The following is a 22,478-nucleotide window of genomic DNA, read 5'->3' as shown; positions in this document are numbered from 1 at the left end:
AAAAACAAACTTAAAATTTATTTTTTTGCAGGCATTATTTCCTACAATGTTTGGATCCATTAATCATAGCTAGGCCTGTGATCCAGTACACATCAATGCAAAAATGATTAAGTCAATGGCCACAACGCATTACTGTCAAATAGATGGTGACAGTGATGAATTGAGGGTAAACGGTACAATATGTCAGAAACTAAACATTTAAGTGTTAAAAGACCCGGATTGCATGTATTCTTTAGACCTAGAGGGTGAACATGATTTCACCAAGTACAACATGTTCCTGGATCAACATATTTTTTTGATCCTGTTCCAATCAACCAATAAGATTTGAGGGACAAGTTAACAGTTTATGTCAAGTTTAGACTTAAGCAGGGTTAGGTGATTCTATATCAGTGTTATTCATATCATTTCCCTCTGATTTTAGAGATGTCATGGGTAGGGTTAAGTTTAGAGCGGGTTAGGACTACATTTTCGGACAAGAATGTTGTTCCAGGATCAACAAAGTATATGATCCAGGAACATATCTTACTTGGCAAAATCACAGTGACCTTTCTATACAGAATGCTATGAATTCATGAAGAACGTGTCAGTTTGTGCTGTATATCATGGAAAAGAATCAAAAGGAAAAAGTTATCTTAAGAATGAAATATGCAGTTTTAACAGAAAATTTAAACGTTATAACTGATAGGCTAGATTAATGGATAAGTTTCATGGTAAAATATTTAAAAATGTGATTAAAGGGTTAGTTCAAAAAACAACAAAACTACTTATTTAGTGATAGCCGATTTCAAAACACTGCTGCGAATCATGATTCAGATCGCGTGTCAAACTGCCAACGGCTGAAATCACGTGACTGTGGCGCTCCGAACAGCAGATTCGATACACTTATTTATCTGTGCTCCGATGCTTCCCGAAGCAGTGTTTTGACATCAGCCATCACTAAATAAGTCGTTATTTATTTATTTATTTATTTATTTATTTTTGGCGCTCCAAAAATATTCTCGTCACTTTATAATATTACTATTGAACCACTGTACTCACATGAACCGATTTAAATATGTTTTTAGTACCTTTATGGATCTTGAGAGAGGAAGTGTCGATTGCTCCCTATGGAGGCCTCACGGAGCTATCGGATTTCAACTAAAATATATTAATTTGTGTTCTGAAGATTAACGAAGGTCTTACGGGTGTGGAACGACATGAGGGTAAGTAATAAATGACAGAATTTTCGTTTTTGGGTGAACTAACCCTTTAAGAAAGTAGAAAGCATATTTTACAGTGCAAGTCTATATTTAACAATATAATACATGCACATATGTAATGATAAAAATGTATTTTTAGTAAAAATACAAGTTATAATTTACAGTGAAACACAGTAAAGGTATTTCCAGAAGTCCCAAGATTACATCTATACTTACATTTTTAAATTAGGACTAGGCTACTTAAAAAAAAAGTTATGCACATTAGAGTGTAACACTTTATTTGTTTAGTTAATGTTTTTACTGTCGTGTGTGTTACCCTGATGTGTAACACAGTAACTGCCTATACATTTTATTCGTGGCCTAATTGTTCATCACCTACCGTCTGTAAAATTCAGGTGGTTTTTATAGTAAGTCTGGAATATTAACATTATACTGTATTAGTAGACAGATGATTCTGTATATGAAATGTAAAATATACAGCACAAAACGTCTTCCGCAATGACTGAAACGCCGTCAGGTGAATTTCTGTCGACAAGAGTTGTCCGTTTCACAGCAAAATGAACAAGATTTTTTTAATACAGTAAAGTCCACGTCCTAATGAAAAGTCTTAATACATCTAATGAAAAACGTAATATTTTCAATATATAGGCCTAGGCTAAAGGTTATGTTCCTTTCCATGACCTTCGAAATGCTACACACTCGTCCTCCGAAAGAACCTGCTCTCCCCTCCTCTTGTAAAACACGCAGAGGGGGAAACATTCAAGGCGTTTCACGTTCTCGACGCAGTTAAACTGGAAACTTGAGGGACGCAGCGCAGAGTTTGTGCTCTGCACAGCTGGGCAGCTGGAGAGAGAGAAAGAGAGAGAGAGAGAGAGAGAGAGCGAAAGAGAGAGAGAGACAGGAGACAACGCGAATCTCTTTGAAAGTCTGGGGCAGTAGAATGGCGGAGGGGCAGAATGCTTCCCTTTCGAGACGGCAAATGTGAGGCAATTATCATAACCGGCGGAAAACACTTCATTTGTGCTGTGAAACCAGGACAAACTTGTAAACAACCGAGGTAACGGAGCTGAGGGAAACGCGAGGTGTCTTGTGCCCTCTCATCTCGAAATGAACTGTCAGTCGGGACTACGATGGTTGGTAACTTTATGCGCTTTCTTTCAAGTGGGCTCACCCCGGGACACGCACGAGAGCACGCGGCAATGTGACAAGCCCGTATCGGTGAGTTTATCTCATACGCACTTTCTGCAGTTGCTTCGCGCGCAGTGCACGCACCTTGGAGATTCTAAATGGCATGTTAACAAGATCTATCTTGCATTATATTATAAACAGAGTGATTCGCTGTTTGATCTTCTCCGCTGATGATGTGGACTATTTTAAAGAGGTGTTTTTATTATCAACAAGTGACATTTTTTAGATTGTAAAGACACTAAATCAAAATTATTAGAATGGATGTAGGCCTATGTTTAATAAAAGTTCATTTTTTTTTTTTAGTTTTGATTAAAGAAAATTGAATGAATTAAAAATAGATAAATTTATCATTTTTCTCACATTGCATCTGATCACTAAAATAAGTCTATTTTGCAAAAGTATTTTAACATAAAACATTAACTTGCTGTGAGGTTTAGTGAGGTCTTCGTTTCTTATTATTTACTTCGTTTCTTAATTATTTCTGCACGATATTGTTCCTCTTCGTATTATTATAAACAACACCAAATATAGCCTACATAATATTACAAAAAATAAAATAGTTATCAAATAAATCGCTAGTGACATTACAATCGCAATAGAAACAATTATTTTAATATAATTATTATTAGATGTATTGCTTCCAGTTAATAATTGAGCCATAGGAGAATATATTGTTTTAAAACAATTATTTTAGTGGCGTCCAGCCAACCGCGTGTCATTTCTTGTCATATACTGGTAGGAATCTGGGCCTGAAAAATGAATTGTTGTGCCAAGTGAAATACTGTTAAACTCCTGCCAGTGCAATGCCAGTTTATGTGTCAAAGGAAAAAGGGGGAAGCCCACGGGTGAATAGACTTCAAATGCATTTATATGGGAAAAAAATCACTGACCCCCATAAACTGATCAAGTTTCAGTGAGACGAGAACTGTTAAAGTAGTTATCGAGCATATTTACTTCATTATAATTTGGCAAGTGCGCGGGGCTGTTTAACGCAATTAAAGTCTCGCTTTCATCTGAGCCATACATTGTGTTGAGGAGAGAATTCATCATCGGTCGAGGTGGAAATCATAAGAAAAGATGCATTATATTACTTTAAACATAATGACTATTTCAACATTCAATAGTGTTTGTGTATATTTAGGCAAAAATGCAACAGGCTTTGTTAAATATAATCCGAATATTAATGCATTATGCACGCTAAAGTTTTGCCAGTTTACCTTTCTGTTTGTTTTGACAATTAATGTTTAGATTTTCCTGGAGATTTATATCATTAATGGCCTCATTGTCCAGGACATGACCTGTGCATTCTTTATGTAATTCATAATGCGCGAGTACGGCGAGGCCTGTTTTTGGTTAAGAAATTACTCCATAAAACAGAGCAGAGGGTCTGCGAATGTGACCTGCTAATACAGAATATATTACTTTAGTATATAAGCTTCTCTCCAGTAAAGCTGGTCAGTGTTTGAGTCATTTTCACAGGTGTCCATAAAGGCTATTATGAAGACACGAGCGTCGCACGTGGCCATTTACTTAGAAGACTTAGGAAAAAAAAGTAATAAAGAAATATAAATAACAGACACATTAGCAACAATGACAATAATGGTGTGCGATTAAAAGGAGAACTAATTTTAAAAGCTACACTGTAAAAATTATTTTCATGATTTGTTATCACATTTTTTTCTTTTGTCAATGAGGTTCAGATAACATAGTATTTTGAGTTTCTGTTGATTAAATCAGTCGCCTTCATTGTATTAACTCATTTTTTTAATTTCAATGAACTCAAAATTTTAAGGCAACCAGGTAACTTACTTTTTTAAGTTAAACCAACAATTCTTTTTACAGTGTAGTATTAAAATGTGCTACGTTCTTAGAAATGTATTCATATTCATGTTGGTTTCATACATTTTTTGAAAAACATTTATATTTATATATAACATCTAACATATATATTTTTTAAAAATATTTTGATTTAATGAAACTAAAATGTCACATTGTGTAACCATCAAGTAAACAGTACTAAAATACTTTATGTATACATAGCTTAATCGTTATTAAAAAAAAACAATTTTCAGCATGGAGAGTTACATACATTTACTCCATTTGATGTAAACCAAGATCCATCCATAAAAAGGTCAAAAAAGATAATGACAGTCATGAGGGTCTTAAGGGGTCCTCACTTGCTTGTGTTTTTAGACACATGACAGCAAAACGGCTTTCTGCATGCAACACCCTCATAAAAATATTAAAATTACTAATTCAGAAATAATAGAAGAGGTGTATCAGTATGAACTGCATTTCTTAATGTACTTAAAAGAGTGTCATGTGCAAGCATAAGGTATTTGAAATAAAAAAAAAACCCTCAAAAAATATAGTCAAACATCACTTGCAGTTCTTTCTGCTCTCAGTACCATCAGCTCTGACTAGTGGTTAATAAACTCTAAACTGCTCTTTCCTGATCTGAGGTGGATGAACAATTCATTAAATTTAAAGGTTGACCGTTTAAGAGTGAGTTGTTCATTGAAGGTTACATTTTACAAGGGCAAAGCTATTGACAGCCTCAGCAACTAGTAAATACTTTAGAGTTTCAGAAGGTGCAGAACAGCAGAGTTTTGCAGCTCTGTGGAGTGTAAAGGCCCTTTTTACGAGGAGAGGCACACTGTAAACTAAGAACCCCAGTTAAACATTTCCACCACAGATTTAATACGCCAGCTCTATCAGTGCACTGGCATGAACCGACTCCTCTGTGATACAGCTACTATACGGTGCTTTTTCCCCCCTCAGTTTGTGAATAAGGAAAAAGTTAAAGCATGTGAATGTATGACATTGTGGAAGAAAGTTGAGATTATTATATCGGTGTCCAAAACTTCATCAGTGTGGTTTACTTTGATTTATGCAGTTAAAAACATGGATTATGATTTTTTTAAATGATACTTTTCTAAATATAAAGAGTTAAAAGAAATAACCTTGACTGTATTCATTTCAGTCCAGTGTTTTAAATCTCCTCTTCTTCCTTTTCTCTTTATCAAGCAGAAAGACATGAACTCCTTCCTGTGGACCGTGAAACGGCCTGCTCCTTACCCTCCGTCCTATCTGTTTGGGACAATCCACGTCCCCTACACTCGAGTCTGGGACTACATCCCTGAGAACTCGAAACGGGCCTTCCAGACCAGCGCCAATGTTTTCTTTGAACTGGATCTGACAGATCCTCTAACCATCTCAAAGCTCACAAGCTGCCAGCTTCTTCCCAACGGAGAAAACCTCCAGACGTTACTACCACGTGACCTCTACCGCCGCCTCAAGCGCCACCTGGACTACGTCAAACACATGATGCCCTTCTGGATGACGGCAGATCAGCGTGGCCGGGGACTTTATGCTGACTACCTCTTCAACGCCATCGCAGGGAACTGGGAACGCAAGAGGCCCGTATGGGTGATGCTGATGGTGAACTCGCTGACGGAAGCAGATGTGCGGTCGAGGGGAACTCCGGTGCTAGATTTGTTCTTGGCGCAGGAGGCCGAGCGTCTCGGGAAGCAGACAGGTGCCGTGGAGAGGGTGGAGGAACAGTGTCATCCCTTGAATGGACTGAACTTCTCACAGGTCAGTGAGCAGGCAACCAGACAGAGAGGCCTGTGTGTGTGTTTTGGCAAGTGTGCATAAGAGATCCGGTGGTTAAAAAAAGGTGTTGTTATGGATTAAGTGATTAGGAATATCCACCGACAGACCAGAGCAGGGAGGAAATGAGATAAAAGTCTGACAAAAAAGTCTGAAGTCACTTAAGGGGGGGTGGGGGAGCAGCTGTCAGGTTAATAGATTGGTGTGGAAATCAATGCTGAATACAATTTATGAGGTATAGAGGGAGGAAATAGAATGACTGTCTGCCTGTGGGGTCGGGCTGTCATCTGACACGTCTTGATTATCCTATTGCTGTCTGTCGAATGTAACATTAGAGTGAAAGATGGTCAAACTTACCTAATTGCTTGATGATATGCAGGTGGAGGGTATCCAGCTTTGATTTCTGGCCTTAAAAACGAAGTGGGTCAGAAATATGTTTAAAGTGTAGGAGCTATATTAAACAGGCAGAGAGAGTTTGTGTTTCACACACACACCCACATATATACATATATATGTAACCTGTGCTCGTGAAATGAGTCGGAATGCGCACTGGCTAATTTCAAGCTACAGGAAAAACAAGTGAAAAATGTAAATTTTGTTCGAAACTGAGGTTTTCACAAAAAATTGTTCATTAAGCCCTCGTCTAGAGATCCCAATGCTCCAAATAGCATTTAAACATCCCAAGATTATCTTTATTTGTATGTTTTCTCATAGGAGCGCCTTTACTTTGTCCATGAAAAATGCTGCTTTTCTCTGCTCGCTTCTGGATGACTGGTGCTTCCCCTCAGCACAAGTTTGGTATTGTTGTAAAGCACAGCATTCCAACTTTGTGAATATTTATAGTGAATTCTCCATGGCATGAGTCTGAACCAATGAAATGTGATTTTCAAACTCATGCTGATGTAAACAAAACAATCTTACTTGCGCTGACTGGAGATCCTGAAGCACGTGCATAAAGACGCATCAGACAGTGCGCGATTCTGATATACACATACACAGAATTACAGTATTTAAAAAAATCTGTCTTGGCAAGTATTCGCTCAAACATTATCTGTTATGTCTTAAGTGAACGTTTGGTTAACTGTTGGGGAAAAACATCTGATGTGTAACATTATGTTAGATCCGTTTGGTACAGTAGGTCTTAATAAATAGGCTGTCTGTTTCATTAATGTTAATCAAACAATTGTGGATTCATGGGAAAAAAAGTTGAATATGTATATTTTCCCTATAGATATGGGTTTTGACTTGGTTTGTGCCAAATTCAGTGGTATTACCAGGGATTTTAAGGGGTGATTTTGTTTCGGAACCTTCAGAACACTTTAACTCAATTTTTTTCTCAAAATTGACTTTGCTGAGTCTATCGACTTCAAACAGCTGTAGTTCAGTAATTTTTTTTTTGATTCCAACTAATCATACACCATTTTGAGTTTTTTTTAAAAATATAGAATCTGAGAATATCAATAATTTATTGCGACTCATTTTGTCAGCATGGATCACATATATATATATATATATATATATATATATATATATATATATGCATACATAAAAACAAATATACATCCACAACCTCAACACCACAAAACCTGCATCGGTGGCAGCAACACAGACATAAAAGCTCACACTGCAACTGAATCTGTGAGACGGGGCCCCTGTGTGACAGGCAACAGGGCTCCTGTGCTAATTTGAGAGGGTACAGGGGCAACATAGCCTCTCCACTTTCATCAGCACCTCCTAACTATGCTGTCAAAAAAGAACATGCCTTCAGGGCTCGCCATCCAGCGCACCCCCTGTAAGGAATCGTGGGAAATGTGGACCCAGCACAGGGTGACAGCTCTCTCGTCTTTAATCTGGGAGAGGTCAAAATACCGCTCTCATTCCCAGGCTGAGCGAGTCAAAATATCTTTTTTAATGTAGCAGCAAAATAATGCTTTCAGACAGAATGGGTTTTAGATAGAATTACAGTTTGGATATTTATTGCATCAAATATTTCTTTGAGTATGAGTTTATTTTACACTGAATTGCATTTGTACACCAAATGTCATCCGAATGGGCAGAACAGATGGAGTTAGGCTCTGCAATGTGAACTGTTACAAAGTGCTCTTAATGATTGTAGAAGTCTCTGCTTTAGATTCTGGCGAAGGCTCAGCCAGCGATCCATTTTAATCACAGGGCTAATCAGCAAGCTTTTGAACATCTGAATTTCCTACAGCTTTCCGCCCAAAAATAGTCCCAGAAGAAGTAAAGAGCATGAAATGAAAATGACAGGCAAATGATTATGCTGTATTAGAATCTGAGGGATAATTTGAGTGCCGTGCTCGCCTGGAACGCTCAAGCAGGAGTGAGGTCAGACGGCAAGATCATGCGTGGAGGCAAGAAGGAAGGGGTTGGATGATGTGTAGGCTGTGGTGTCGCTGCGAGGCTTAATCTGAAACATGAGCCACGGGATTGTGGGAGATCAGAGTTGGGAATGCTTCCAAATGCCGCTAGCCGGCGTATTAATCGTTCCCAATAAAAGTAACTGCCTACGATATCCTCAAACTTGCAGTGCTCTCTTTCTCGGGGCTTTGTGGCGTGAGTCATCAGTTGTCACTGGCATTGGCCTCTACCTTAGGTTAAAGCAGTTAGCGTGACCTTTTCCCTCCCTGTTCACTGGGAATCGTCGCCAAGAGCTCAGGAAGTGCTTTAAGCTCAGAAGGTGCTACAGAAAAACAGGTCCCATCTCAGTGCTGATGTGGTTCCTGGGGGGATAATGGGGTGTGATGCCTGGAGGACAGAGCGGTTTGCCTGGCCTGGCACATATCCATGTCTGGCTTTTGGATGGAGTGCAGGGGGAAGTTGAAGAGCATTGGGGAGGGTTTGGCTTTCTCCTTGAAGCAGGAGTGGTGAGTTTCAAAGGCCGCATGGAGCGCATGGTTCATCTCTAGCTTTGCAAACGTGGATGAACACAGACAGCTGGGCATGACAGGAAGAAAAACACACTTACTTAAACCTGAAAGCATGCAGAATACACTAAGCAATAGCAGTACAGGGTGTATATGGAGTGGAGAGCAAGCTGCTTATCTCTGGTTTTGTGTGAAAAGCTCCCATAATGCATCACTGGACTGAATGCCTCATGCCTATGCTAGAGCAATGTACGCATGTGCTTATTTATTCATTTTGGGGTCACTTCGTAGCTAGAATTTGACAATTGTGGAGCAGACAAAAAATGTACAAGAAACATCATGTATATGCCTACCTCCTCTGGGCTGAGGTCAAAGGTCACGGCTTTGCTGACGACGCAGACGACCCCATGTATACTAGAGTCTCTGTGTGATTCTGACCAGCAGAAAGGGAAAGTCACAAGGCCATTTTAGCCTCTACGTATGGAGTGAAAACCCCACTGCAAACTTAGACTAACAGCATAAAGTTGTTGGATCTCACACTTTAGCAGAAGCCACATCTGTTTTCTGCTGTGAAGAAGTGCTGAAGTGTTGATGGACCTTGGAGGGATATAGTCTGTTAAAATGGGATTAACAGAAATATATAGGTCAAATACAGCAGAAATGTTTGTACACTCACTGTGAAGTTGTCATGAGCTTTTCGCCATATTATTATACAGCAATTAGTTCCAGTTCACTGATTTGTTTGAATCACTGCTTTTCCGTGTTTGCTACGGAGTATTTTTGTTGGCAGTGCAAAAATAAACAACGTGGCCAGCCTTATTGTGAATGAATATTAATTTGTTCAAAATCTCTTTAAAAAAAAAAGAAAGAAGATAATAATCTTATTTAGCAAGGACACATTAAAATTGACAGTAAAGGCATTTACAATGTTACAAAAGATTTCTATTTAAAACTTTCTTTTTAAAGTTTATAAAACTTTTTATTAATCAAAGAACCCTGAAAAGAAATGTAACACATTTTTTCACAAAAATATTAAGCAGCACAATTGTTTTCAGCACAAATGATTTTTCAGTTATTTAAAAAGTCTACAAGAGCAATAGAACCAAAACCCACAACGACACTGACCAAGCAAATAAATATAGTAAACAATAGAGTAAAAACGACACATTATTTCCATGTTTTTTGGAAATAAACCCAAAAATGAAAATTCTGTCATTAATTACACACCCTCATGTCGTTCCACACGCGTAAGACCTTCGTTCATCTTCGGAACACAAATTAAGATATTTTTGATAAAATCCGATGGCTCGTGAGGCCTGCATTGAGAGCAAATTAATTTAGACGTTCAAATGCCAAGAAAGATACTAAAGTTATATTTAAAACAGTTCATGTGACTACAGTGGTTCAACCTTAATGTTATGAAGCGACGAGAATACTTTTTGTGCACCAAAAAAACTAAATCAGGACTTTATTCAACAATATAATAGTGAAGGGTGATTTCAAAACAGATTTATGAATCTTTTGTTTCAAATCAACAAGCTCAAACTGCCAAATTCATGTGTCAGTAAATGAGGCTTCGTTACATAATAAGTGTTTCAAAATTTTAGTGGTTCACATGACTTTGGCAGTGCTCTGAACCACGGATTCGAAACAAAAGATTCGCAAAGCTTTGAAGCTTCATGAAGCAGTGTTTTGAAATCGCCCTTCACTAGATATTGTTGAATAAAGTCGTTATTTAGTTTTTTTTGGTGCACAAAAAGTGTTCTCGTCGCTTCATAACATTAAGGTTGAACCACTGTAGTCACATGAACTGTTTTAAATATGTTTTTAGTACCTTTCTGTGCATTTGAAAGTCTAAGTTAACCTTGCTCTCAATGCAGGCCTCACTGAGCCATCAGATTTTAATTTGTGTTCCGAAGATGAACGAAGGTCTTATGGGTGTGGAACATCATGAGGGTGAGTAATTTTCATTTTTATGTGAACTAACCCTTTAAGGATAAAACCTGACAAATGTCATCTGAACAGGTGTTGAGATCCGCTTTGCTTCATGACCGCATAACCACCACAGGTGTGCATTATTTTTTAATAATTCAATGGCCCGGCGTCAATTATTCCTTACTTAACGCATTAACTAATGTGAAATAATGGGACCTTATTGTAAAGCGTTACTGAAATATTTCTTGAGCACCGAATCAAGATATTATGATTTCTAAAGGATCATGTGACACTGAAGACTGGAATAATGTCTGCTGATTTGTTTTTTTTAAATATCATTATTTTATAATATACATTTTTTAAATATATTAAAATAGTTATTTTAAACTGTAATAATATTTCACAATATTAATGTTTTTTTTTTCTGCATTTTAATCAAATAAATACAGCCTTGAATAGACTTCTTATAAACTAGCAACTTAAAAATGAAGAACACCACAAGCAAACACCCGAATCACAGGCATTCAGTGCACAATTGAGCTTGTATATTGCTTAATTAGAAATGTTATTGATACTATTATGGAAAAACTGTGTAAAATTTCCATCATATATTTTGCAAATAGTCAACTGGCTTGTATTCAAAAGAGTTTATAATCAGCATTCTGCTACAAATATTTACTCAATACTCCATGCTGTAGCCATCTGATGGACCTCAGATAAATAATGCATATTTAAATAATAGAATTAAATAGAATCTGACATTTGCCGCATTTAAATATTTACATTCCAGGTTTCATGTGTAAGAACTGGCCGCTATGGTCTGCTGGCATGAGCAACGGTGTGATGGAAAAAGCAGCCACCTCTCTGCTCTCGCTGGATAACCTCCTAGCCTGAAATATTCTCCTTACCTCTCTATGCCTCCTCTCTTTCTCTCGTCCTCTTCGTGGAGGCTTTTTGCACACCTTTGTGACACTCTACCTGCAGAGTGGAATTTTAATTTCAGCACATAGAGTGGAATTAGAATAAATGGAGATTTAGAATCTCAGAATATGGGAATGTGAACACATGAGCTTCAGTCTGGTGGAAGCAAAGATGTTATCATCAAATTCTTTCCTCATTGTTTCAAGATGGTATTAGAGCTTGGTGTTTTCACGTGGCTGATTGGATGATGTTTTAAGTATGTCTTTAAATATTACCCAAGATTCTGGCACTCTCTATTTCATAAATGCTTCTGACTCAGGAATGACCTCGGTTTGTATATCCACGACTTAATTTTCTCAATCACCCATCATGCTCTTAAAGAAATGCAATTTCCATCTGGAGGATGTCCACTAGGGGACTTAAGCTTTCAATGTTATCAAGAGTAAATGTGCGTAGAAGTGGCACCGGAGCCAAATCAGGCAATCTGCGGGGCCTGTAAGCATACACGCGGCAGTCAAACCGCTGGCCTAATTACTTAATTGGCCTTTCTAATGACTAAATTGCCCCCTGCTGTCCAGGACCACTTAGACAATTAAGTATTGGCCTGAAAAGGAGGCTTGCTCTGGAATTCACTGAAGGGGAAAAGCCAAGCCATGGATACCGTGAATGTTTACTTTCATAAAATGGGAGGTAGTTACCTACATCAAAGTGCCATCTTTCCCCAAAGCGTGGCACACACACAGAGAGGAAGCAGTGGTCAGCAAGATCAACTCCGTGTCTGCGCTGAGGGTGCGCCCTTCCTCGCAGAGGTAATTATCCATGCAGTACACACAGGAGTTTGTGTCCCACAAACATCCTGTCCTGTGGCTTTTTCGCCTTTCTGTCAAGTGGAAAATAGAAGTGGATACTGTTAATACACAAAATGAATTTTGACTCCATAGCAAAAGATGTGTGCCTGTGAGTTTCGTGTTTGTAAGACTGTTTTTATGTGTTTGATAGAAGTCTCTTATGCTCACCATACTTAGTATTGATCCTTCATTTTCACAGATTCTGCAAGTGGTTCCCATACTTTTTCATGCAACTGTATGCGTTTTCGGCTACCTCTGGAAGTGATCGAAAGTGGACAAGCTCAAAACGGTTTACACCCCGTTTACACCTGTATTTAGCATCCACTTGTGATCCCATCGACCAAAAAGCTTGCTAACATACTGCTCACTGTCTGTGTGCTAAAAACCTTCTCCTTTAAAGAATTGTCACTAAAAATTTTCAAGCTAAAAAAAAAGCCAAGTGGCGAGTTTATCATGTTTGTCTGGATTAGATGAATATTCTCCTGCTGAACTTTCATTTAAAACACTATATAAATATCTTAACAGAAATCGAGTCGGATTTTTGAGCATTCAAGTTGCCATAAAAGTGAACGATCCCTGGTGCTTCCTATTGTTAGTGATTCATGAAACATCTCAGTGACTGAATGAATGGAATGTCTTGCTAAATCTGTTGTGCTACAGTATTCCAGCGCTAATGAATTCTGCACATTGGGGATAGATCGTGCTATGAGCTCCCAACAGCTGGGAATGCACAAGACAGAGTGCTATTCCACACAGCTGTGATCCCAGCGCCAAGATCCACCTTTCTTTTCCTTTCTCTTCATCATCTTCACTGCATTCTTCCTTGAGAATGGAACAGTCATTTCATCTTTGCTTTAATGGCCTCACGTCACGCGAGAGTTCGCCCACCGGCTGTCTTACCTATCAGTGAGAACAAGGTCTATTTTACAACAACAAAAAAATACAACCAATGGTTGTAACAGAGTTAAATCAGATAACGCACTGCAAACACCCTTCAAACAGTCAACAGATAAAGAGGTTTGGAGAGTGTTCCCTCTTCGTAGGAAAGATTCTGAGGCGACTGACCACAAACATGGCACTCTTTCAGAAATATGAGGAGACTTTCCAGCAGTGCTTTTGTTAGTGGAACAAAGAAGATTGAAATGAGACATTTTGGTCATGTACACACACAGACACAAAACTGGAAATCCACTTGTGTGGTCGACTACATCACCTTTGAAAGTACATGAACTGAAAGACACTGCGTTTATATGAGAAATTGAATATTACTGTATTGGGGTCTTTTTTTATTTAAAGAAATTAATACCTTCATTCAGCAAGGACGTATTAAATAGATTAAAATTGACAGTAAAGACTTTCTATTTTTATTCCCAAAAAATGTGGTTCTATTCAACAAAGAATCCCAAAAAATGTATCATGGTTTCCACTAAAATATTATACAGAACAGCCATTTTTAATAAGAAATGTTTCTTGAGCCAACATCAGCATATTAGGAGGTTAATGATTTCTGAAGGATCATGTGACACTGAAGTAAAGGCTACTGAAAATTCAGCTTTGCCATCACAGTAATATATCACATTTTAAAATATATTCACATAGAAAACAGTTATACTAAATTGTAGTATATATATATATATATATATATATATATATATATATATATATATATATATATATATATATATATATATATATATATATATATATATAGCTCTGGAAAAAATTAAGAGACCACTCCAAGTTCAGAAATCAATGTTAAGTGGTCTCTTAATTTTTTCCAGAGCTATATATATATATATATATATATATATATATATATATAATATACACACACATACACACATACTAACCAGGAAGTTTCAGGAATTTGTCATCACAGAAAGTAAATGTGTTTCAAAAACTGTTTCATGATAATCCAGAGACCCTCCATGCTTGGTTCTAGGGTGTTTTTCTGAATCATATCAGGTCCATAGCACACATGGGCAGCCGCTCGGTGACCTCTGCTCTAACATACTCTCCCTAAACACTCCTCTGGGTCCTGCCCGTACATGTCCCCACAAACCCCACGAGATGAGTAAAGATGGGAATATGGCTACTTGTGTGACCCCATGGACAAGCAGGCACATGCATGCAGAGTCAGAATCATTGCCCTAATCATAATATTCATGATCCTAATGGACAGTTTTGCACCATAAAGCTTCTGTCAGGCTGCCTTTGCTTGAACAGATTCTGCTAGCCACTGAGTAAAACACATCTCTCTTCTTCTTTTATCATTTCTACCTCCACTCAGACAAAGTTTTCAAAACTCACCCCCACCAGGTTGGGACTGATATGAAAAACGCCCGCTGGATCTCTTGAAATGCAGCTCCTCTCGTAAAATTTTACTGGCATCCACATAAATCCTCTGATTCCCTGTCAACCTCTTCCCCTTGAAACCAGTTTCCCCTCACTTTGTCACTGTAACCTCCGCAGGCTCAGAGACTGAACAACCCCTGATCATCAGCGCCTGAGGGTTGCAGACAGGCTTCAGTGATATTAACAAGGTCTCAGATGCACTCAGATGCACAGTTATCGCCATTCCGCTCTTGAGAGAGGCATCATGGGAATGATTGTATATCCCTCCATCCATTTTTTTAATGAGATCAGAATGAGATCAGGCAAATTCAGTCCCAATTCATCAATAAAACAGGGCTGTAATGCAGTGCTCACTGTTCATGGCTGTTGGAGAGTGGATTATATAGCTACAATGGGAAGCAAGTACATCTTTAGTACTTGTTTATGGCATTTGGAGGGCTTTTTTTCCCAGTCCGTCTAAGACGGCAGCAGATAGGTCCAGATTAGCACACTATTAGGTTTCTGCACTGGGCTAATACTGGTTTAGAGCTAGTGACATCACAGGGGAAACAGTGTACATGTATCTATTACTAACAGCTCATCACCCAGTCTCGTTTTATCCTCTTTACTTTTATTAAATATTATATACCCATCTCTGCTCTCACTCTCACCCCTACATAACCTTCATTTAATGCTCATAATGCTCCCTACAAAGTCTTCATTTAAGATACCCATCAAAAGTTTGGAAACATTACAGATTTTAATGTTTTTGAAAGAAGTCTCTTATGCTCAACAAAGCTGCATTTATGTAATCAAAATACAGTAAAAACTGTAATATTGCAAAATATCATCACAAATTAAAATAACTGTTTTCTGTTTTAATATATTTTAAAATGTAATTTATTCCTGTGATGGCAAAGCTGAATTTTCAGCATCATTACTCCAGTCTTCAGTGTCACATGATCCTTCATATTCTGATTTGGTGCTCAGGTAACATTTCTTATTATTATTATCAATGTTGAAAATTGTTTTTGCTGCTTAACATTTTTTGTGGAAATGCTGATACTTTTTTTCAGGATTCTTTGATGAATTGAAAGTTCAATGAACAGCATTTATTTGCATGTATTAAATGTATTTATTAAATTTATTGAAGCATTTATTAAATAGAAATATTTTGTAACATCATTTTTTAAAATCTTACTACAAATGTTTAAATATTGTTTCCACAAAAAATGTTAAGCAGCAAAAACTGCTTTCAACATTGATAATAATAATAAGAAATGTTTCTTGAGCAGCAAATCCTCATATTAGAATGATTTGTGAAGGATCATGTGACACTGAAGACTGGAGTAATGATGCTGAAAATACAGCTTTGCCATCACAGGAATAAATTGCATTATTAAATATATTCAATTAGAAAAAAAAAATATTTAAAATTGTAATAATATTTCACAATATTACTGTTTTTACTGTATTTTATAATTAAATAAATGCAGCCTTGGTGAGCATGAGACTTCTTTCAAAAACATTAAAACTTTTGACTGATACTGTACTCACCACTGTGTCAATCCAAACCTGTATAACTGACTGTCAGCGTGGAACACAGAAGTAGTTTGAAGTGTCTGTGTTCCCTAATAAAAGTGAGCACAATATATTTTTTATTAAATGTGTTAATAAATACTGCTACTAAAATACAGTACTTAAATTAAATGGGACAGTAAATTTCCCTCACTAAAAAAAGAAAAGAAATGAAAAACGCCAGTTGCAATTTTGGACATAATGTAGTCAGTGAGATTTATCTGCACATCTTAGTTGCTTTTAAAGGGAAAAAATTATATTTTTTATTAGTTTGGCACTTCTGGTTCTCTGTCCCTGGTCCCTTCCCAAGTATGGACAGTAAGCAGTTTTGACATTTTGCTAAAAAAACTTGGATGAAAGTTATATGGGTTTTATAAGTACATGCGAGTGAATAAATGATACCAGAATTTTCATTTCTGGGTGAACTATCCCAATGTCCTTGCTGAAAGTTTTTAGGTCTGTCTTTGGTTGATCATTTTCCTTTGCTTACATTCCTTACAATGCACCAAACTTCATGCTGTCCTTGAGTTAAATACTTCAACAATCTTTTTTTTCCCCAGAAACAATATACTTTTGATTCAGCCTACAGAGAGATTCTGGTTAGCCACTCAGCTTTGCATTGGTTAAGCCTGTTGTGGAGTTGGGACATGGTGTTGTCTTTTACCACGGTTGTCTGCTGGTTGAACTTTCAACATTCGGATGTTCTTGTTTTGCGCACGTAAAAACAGATTGATTGAAAGAAGCTATGTTTTGTCTTTTTCCCTATTTGTGGCCAAGAAAAGAGATGTTTTGAAGTATCGTTCCTCTCATCTTCCCTGTTTTTCCTCCGCCTCAGATCTCGCTCAATTTCACCTGCCATTTAATGTTCCGATTCCTGTTCTCCACCTCTCTCCTTTCTCAGCTTTCCCTCTGCACTCACTGGAACAGCTTATATGTAATATCAAACACATGGCAACGTTTATAGAAGGCAAATGAGTTGAGAAATCAAATTTGCTTAACGATTCCAGCTCTGGTTCCTCAGGAACCAGTTACCATGGGAGATGATGATGGTCATCTGAAATTACACCCTCCAGACAGAAAGACAGGAAGACAGGAGGAAAGAGAGAACGAGTGAAAGAAATATCAGGTTTTTGGGTTCAAAAGACTAAATGTAATACAGTAAAACAAAAACTGAAGTAAATTTTAAAAACATAAAGCAAATTCCAAATATTAATACATACTATAACAGTATATAAACAATCCAAAAATAAAATTAAAATAACAAAGAAAGAAAGGAAAACTCCTTAATATACCATCATTTTATAAATACAGTTTAAGTGTGAAGCAACATCAGCTATGAATGAAAATGAGGAAAAACATAATGTTTGGGAACAGGGGAATAATACGGTACCATCTCACATTCTTTCTGCTGAGAGCTGGACACAGAGAAAGAGAGAGAGAGACGTTTGGGGGGGAGTGAACACGCAGGCCTATTCAGATAGCATAGTTTGGTTTGGCAGCGAAAAGCCTGTGTGTAAGCAGTCTGGGTAATTGGTTTCTGATGCCCCTGTCAGTTTTCGGCCAGACCACCTGCCCAAGGGAGGAGGTTGAGCGAGAGAGAGAAAAAGAGACTTGCACTACAGCATCTCTATCCCACCCATCAAGCTCTTAACCCCTCCCTGACTCCCTGCTACACTGCCCCCATTGCTACACTGGATCATTGACGGGGCCCATGTGCAGTGTATTCAATTATGATGATGGTCAGATAGGCATCGTAGTAGGAGAACAGCTCCTGCGAGGCTTGATCGTCCCCCAAGAAGGGTGCCAGTGGATATGTGCACCACAAGGCAACTTTACAGAACCTCTAATGTGAAAAATATGGCTTTAGGCACTCGTCCGTGCCAGAGAGCGCTTTTCCGTGGCTAGCCGTGATATTCGATCGACATGCATTAGCAAATCCTTTCGTTTTCAAGCACATAAATCACGTTTCTCTGTTCCGGCTCTCACAGGTAACAGTCCTAACAGCCATTTCTCGGTGTTTTAAGCTAAAAAAGCTCAAAGCACTGGTCTAGAGAGACCGATTTCTTTTGGCGTGCCAAAAGCTAAGGGAGATGGAGAAAATAAATGAGTAAGAGAATAACGGACACCTTCCAGACGTGGCTCAGCTATTATGGCGGCCAACTCAAGCACATGGCTGCAGTGTGAATGGCTTTTTAATGCCTGCTAACAGGAGTGGTATTTAGCACGGTAGAGAACTGGAGATGGGAAGAGAGTGTCGACAGAGCGGGGATGGGTCTTTCCAACCATCCCTCACTGAGCTGAATACGTCAGCCTTCCTTGGTGTCCACTAATCCTGAATTTTACCACCATCAATGCTTGTTGGATTCAGTTAGATCTACACATAAAGGCAGCCAAAAATGACTTGAAAGGTTTAAAAAACATCTTGGAGAGGTTCAATTAATGGTATAATGTGTTTTTGCTGGAATAATGCTACGAGAAATTAAATGAGAGTTTAAAAACATGAGCGTGGAAAAGTATGGGGACATTGTTGTGATTCCTGGGAGTCTGTTATTACAGCGCCACGTTCGGCCCGCCAGCTGAAGCAATTACAGATTTTCAGGCTTTTCAGCCCAAGATTTACATATTTCAGCACCTTTGACTTCAGCCCTGAGATGACCTCAGTGTCTCCACAGCTTTGAATGGCAGTTATACCGCTCAGCATGCACAAATGCTTCCTGTGTTTGTATATCTGTGTGTTTAAGACACTCTCTGTGTCAGCTGGTTTGTATACAGCCACAACTGCTATAAATTCCCCAACAAATTCCTAAAAACAGGTCAGAGGAGGGTGAAACAGGTCACTATGGAGAAGATACAGTATAAGATTGAATACACTTTGGAGAGGAGAAGTTAAAGGAATGTTCTAAGTTCAAAATAAGCTAAACTCTATCAGCAGCATCACTGTCATGCTGTTAACTATACCCAAAAAATAATTTGGATTCGCATTTAAAGGGTTAGTTCACCCAAAAATGACATTAATTACTCACCCTCCTGTTGTTCTAAACCTGTAAGACTTTCGTTCATCTTAGGAACACAAATTAAGATATTTTTAATAAAATCTGAGCAATTTCTGTCCCTCCATAGACAGCTGCACAACTACCACTTCGACACTTCGAAAAGTTCATAAAGAGATCGTAAAACTAATCCATATGAATTGAGTGGTTTAGTCAAAATTTCTGAAGAGACATAATCACTTTATATGATGAACAGATTTAATTTAGGCTTTTATTCACATATAAACTGTCATCATCTCACACATTATGGTAAACAGAAGCTCAGACATGTTTGCTTAATGTGCGAGAACCAATGAGGTTCATTCTCGTGTGTTACGCAGCTTCCACAAGAGGTTTGTTCTCATGCATCAAGCAGGTTCAGCTGAGCTTCTGTTTATATTCCCTGATCAATGTTTATATGAGAATAAAAGCCTAAATTCAATCTGTTCATCATATAAAGTGATTGTGTCTCTTCAGAAAAATTGGACTAAACCGCTCAATTCATATGGATTAGTTTTGCAATCTAGTTGCGTAGATGTCAATGGAGGGTACAGAACTGGCTCAGATTTGATTAAAAATAATTTATGCTCTGAAGATAAAAGAAAGTCTTAAGGGTTTGGAACAACAGGAGGGTGATATAATTAATTTTATATATATATATATATATATATATATATATATATATATATATATATAAAATTTTGGTGATCAATAAAAATCATTTTAAAGTAGGCTATTCACAATAAAAGCATAAGGTGTAAGGCTTTGTGCTAGAATAAATGTTAAAAATACTCAAAAGTATAGCCCAAAACAAACATTATGTGTGTTTATGAGTAAAACTTGTACTTTAGTATTCTGAACACACAATGTTCCATTAAATATCATTGGATAGGTTCCGGCTCTAAAATCTGATTGAATGTGCCATGTGGAATGTACATTACCCAAATAACAAACACTTTTCACTGCACATCAGTTGAATTCTATATTAATGCAGCAAGTTGATTTTCAACCAGCCTACAGTTAAAAGCACAGCATTTCTTTGTTCAGTGGGCTGAAGTAACTAAGAAAGGGGTTAAAATGTACAAAAGGTTTAAAAAGAGATCTATATACCAGGGGGTTTCTGTGCATGTGTGAGCATTCTCTTCCATAATGTCTTTACCGGCCAAATGCGGACCCCCTCCCACCTTGCGTTCTACAGAAGCCGTGACCCCGCTGTGTAGAGGTCGAGTGTGACAGCGCTCCGTATATTGCGAGAAAAGCACACAGGAGCTTGTTAACTTACCAAGCCACATGGCCCCCTGCCGCTCACTCTGTTTGGAGTGCCATCCGTCTCGTGGGGGTGAACGAGCTCTGAAACGGCGTTACAAAGCAGCAACGGTTCCCCCCACCCTTAGAGCTGTCCAAGGTGAAACAGCCATCCATCAACATGTAGAATAGAGGCCTACAGGGGCCCCTCTCGAACCTGACATGGGCCCTAGCCAAACTCAGGAGGAAACATCCCTCTCAAAACAAACCCTTCGAAAGGCACCCTGTGCCACAGGAGAGAGACAAAGAGGGATGAAAGAGATGCAAGAAGTCATTTGAAACACATTATCTATAGAGGAAAAGTAGGAGCTAATGATTTTCCTCTGAGGGTGAACTGGAGATGGTTAGAGCAAGAGAAAAAGAGCATCTTTAGCGGGCTGGTCTCTGTAGGACACTTTGCATCCAAGAAAAACGGTCTTGCCTTTTTGTTTATTATGATGATAAAACGTTTACATTCTGATTCTGCATTGAGACTCTGTCATTATTGGCTGAGTGTGTGATCTGGGTCAGTTTTAAGGCTGATGTTACTGTGGATTTAATGAATCACAGGGATCTTTTGGTTTAGTCTTAAGTCTCACAACTCCTAAATACAAATAAATACTCATTGTAAGCTCTATTCCCTTAGGATTTGTTTCAAAGAGTGAAAATTAAAGTAGTGATGCCCTGATATTAAACTTCTGCTTGAAACAATAAGTCAGTAATTATTTCCATGTTATATGGCTGACAACAGATAAACAGCCAATATTAAAATACTATTTTGTCTAAATAAATACAATTTGAAACACACACAAAAAAAATATATTGAAATGTGAGTTTATGCATCACAACATTATAATATACTGTATGAAAGTACTCATTTGAGATTTGCTGAATAATACATTCGTGACCCTTGACCACAAAACCAGTCATAAATCACACGGCTATATTTGTATCAATAGCCAACAATACATTGTATGGGTCAAAATGATCAATATTTTGTACATTTCCTACTATAAATATATAAAAAGTATATTTTTGTGAGTGGATATGCATTGCTAAGGACTTTATTTGGACAACTCTGAAGGCGATTTTCTCAAATTTTTTGAATTTTTTTACACCCTCAGATTCCAGATATTCAAATAGTTGTATCTCGGCCAGATATTGTCCAATCCTAACAAACCATACATCAATGGAAAGCTTATTTATTCAGCTTTCAGCTATTTCAAAATTATTTTCAGCTATTTCAAAATTATTTCAATTGACCCTTATGACTGGTTTTGTGGTCCAGGGTCACATTTAAGAGTGCTATTAAAAAAAATAAAAATAAATAAGTGCGTGTTAGATAATGGCAAAGGTAATCTTAATTTAAAAATAGGAGAAATGAACATGCACAATTAAATATATTAATAAAAAAAATGATTTACGGCCAATAACGAATAATGTTGTGAACTGCTAAATGATTTTTTTTTTTATGTATTCTTAAAAAGTAAAACTTTTTTCAAAATCCTCAGAATTAAAGCAAAGTTCAAAAATAGTTTAAAAATATACATAAAATAAAATAAAAATAAAATTAACAAAGAGATGCTTCTGAGAAAAAATTTATTTCTATTCTCCCTTTCAGTGAGATTGAAGCCTTTCAGACTTTCCCATAATCGTTCTCTCTCA

At 37.6% G+C, this 22,478-nt stretch overlaps 1 protein-coding gene across 3 annotated transcripts in view; it reads left to right on the top strand.

Moving 5' to 3' along the window:
- The first annotated feature begins 2,105 nt into the window (after positions 1–2,105).
- Positions 2,106–22,478, top strand: part of trabd2b (TraB domain containing 2B) — a 65,808-nt gene continuing 45,435 nt past the window's right edge. For 2 of the 3 annotated variants that reach the window (XM_067393634.1, XM_067393632.1), the window contains exons 1-2: positions 2,106–2,417; positions 5,415–5,984. In XM_067393634.1, the coding sequence (XP_067249735.1) occupies positions 2,307–2,417; positions 5,415–5,984 (681 nt within the window). In that variant the 5' untranslated portion in view covers positions 2,106–2,306. The remainder of the gene's footprint in view (positions 2,418–5,414; positions 5,985–22,478) is intronic. The other variant, XM_067393633.1, reaches the window with a different exon arrangement.

Source organism: Chanodichthys erythropterus, chromosome 9 (assembly GCF_024489055.1).
Source record: "Chanodichthys erythropterus isolate Z2021 chromosome 9, ASM2448905v1, whole genome shotgun sequence".
Taxonomy (NCBI): domain Eukaryota; kingdom Metazoa; phylum Chordata; class Actinopteri; order Cypriniformes; family Xenocyprididae; genus Chanodichthys; species Chanodichthys erythropterus.
Note: the sequence above shows the minus strand (reverse complement) of the source record. Positions and strands in the feature narration are given on the sequence as shown.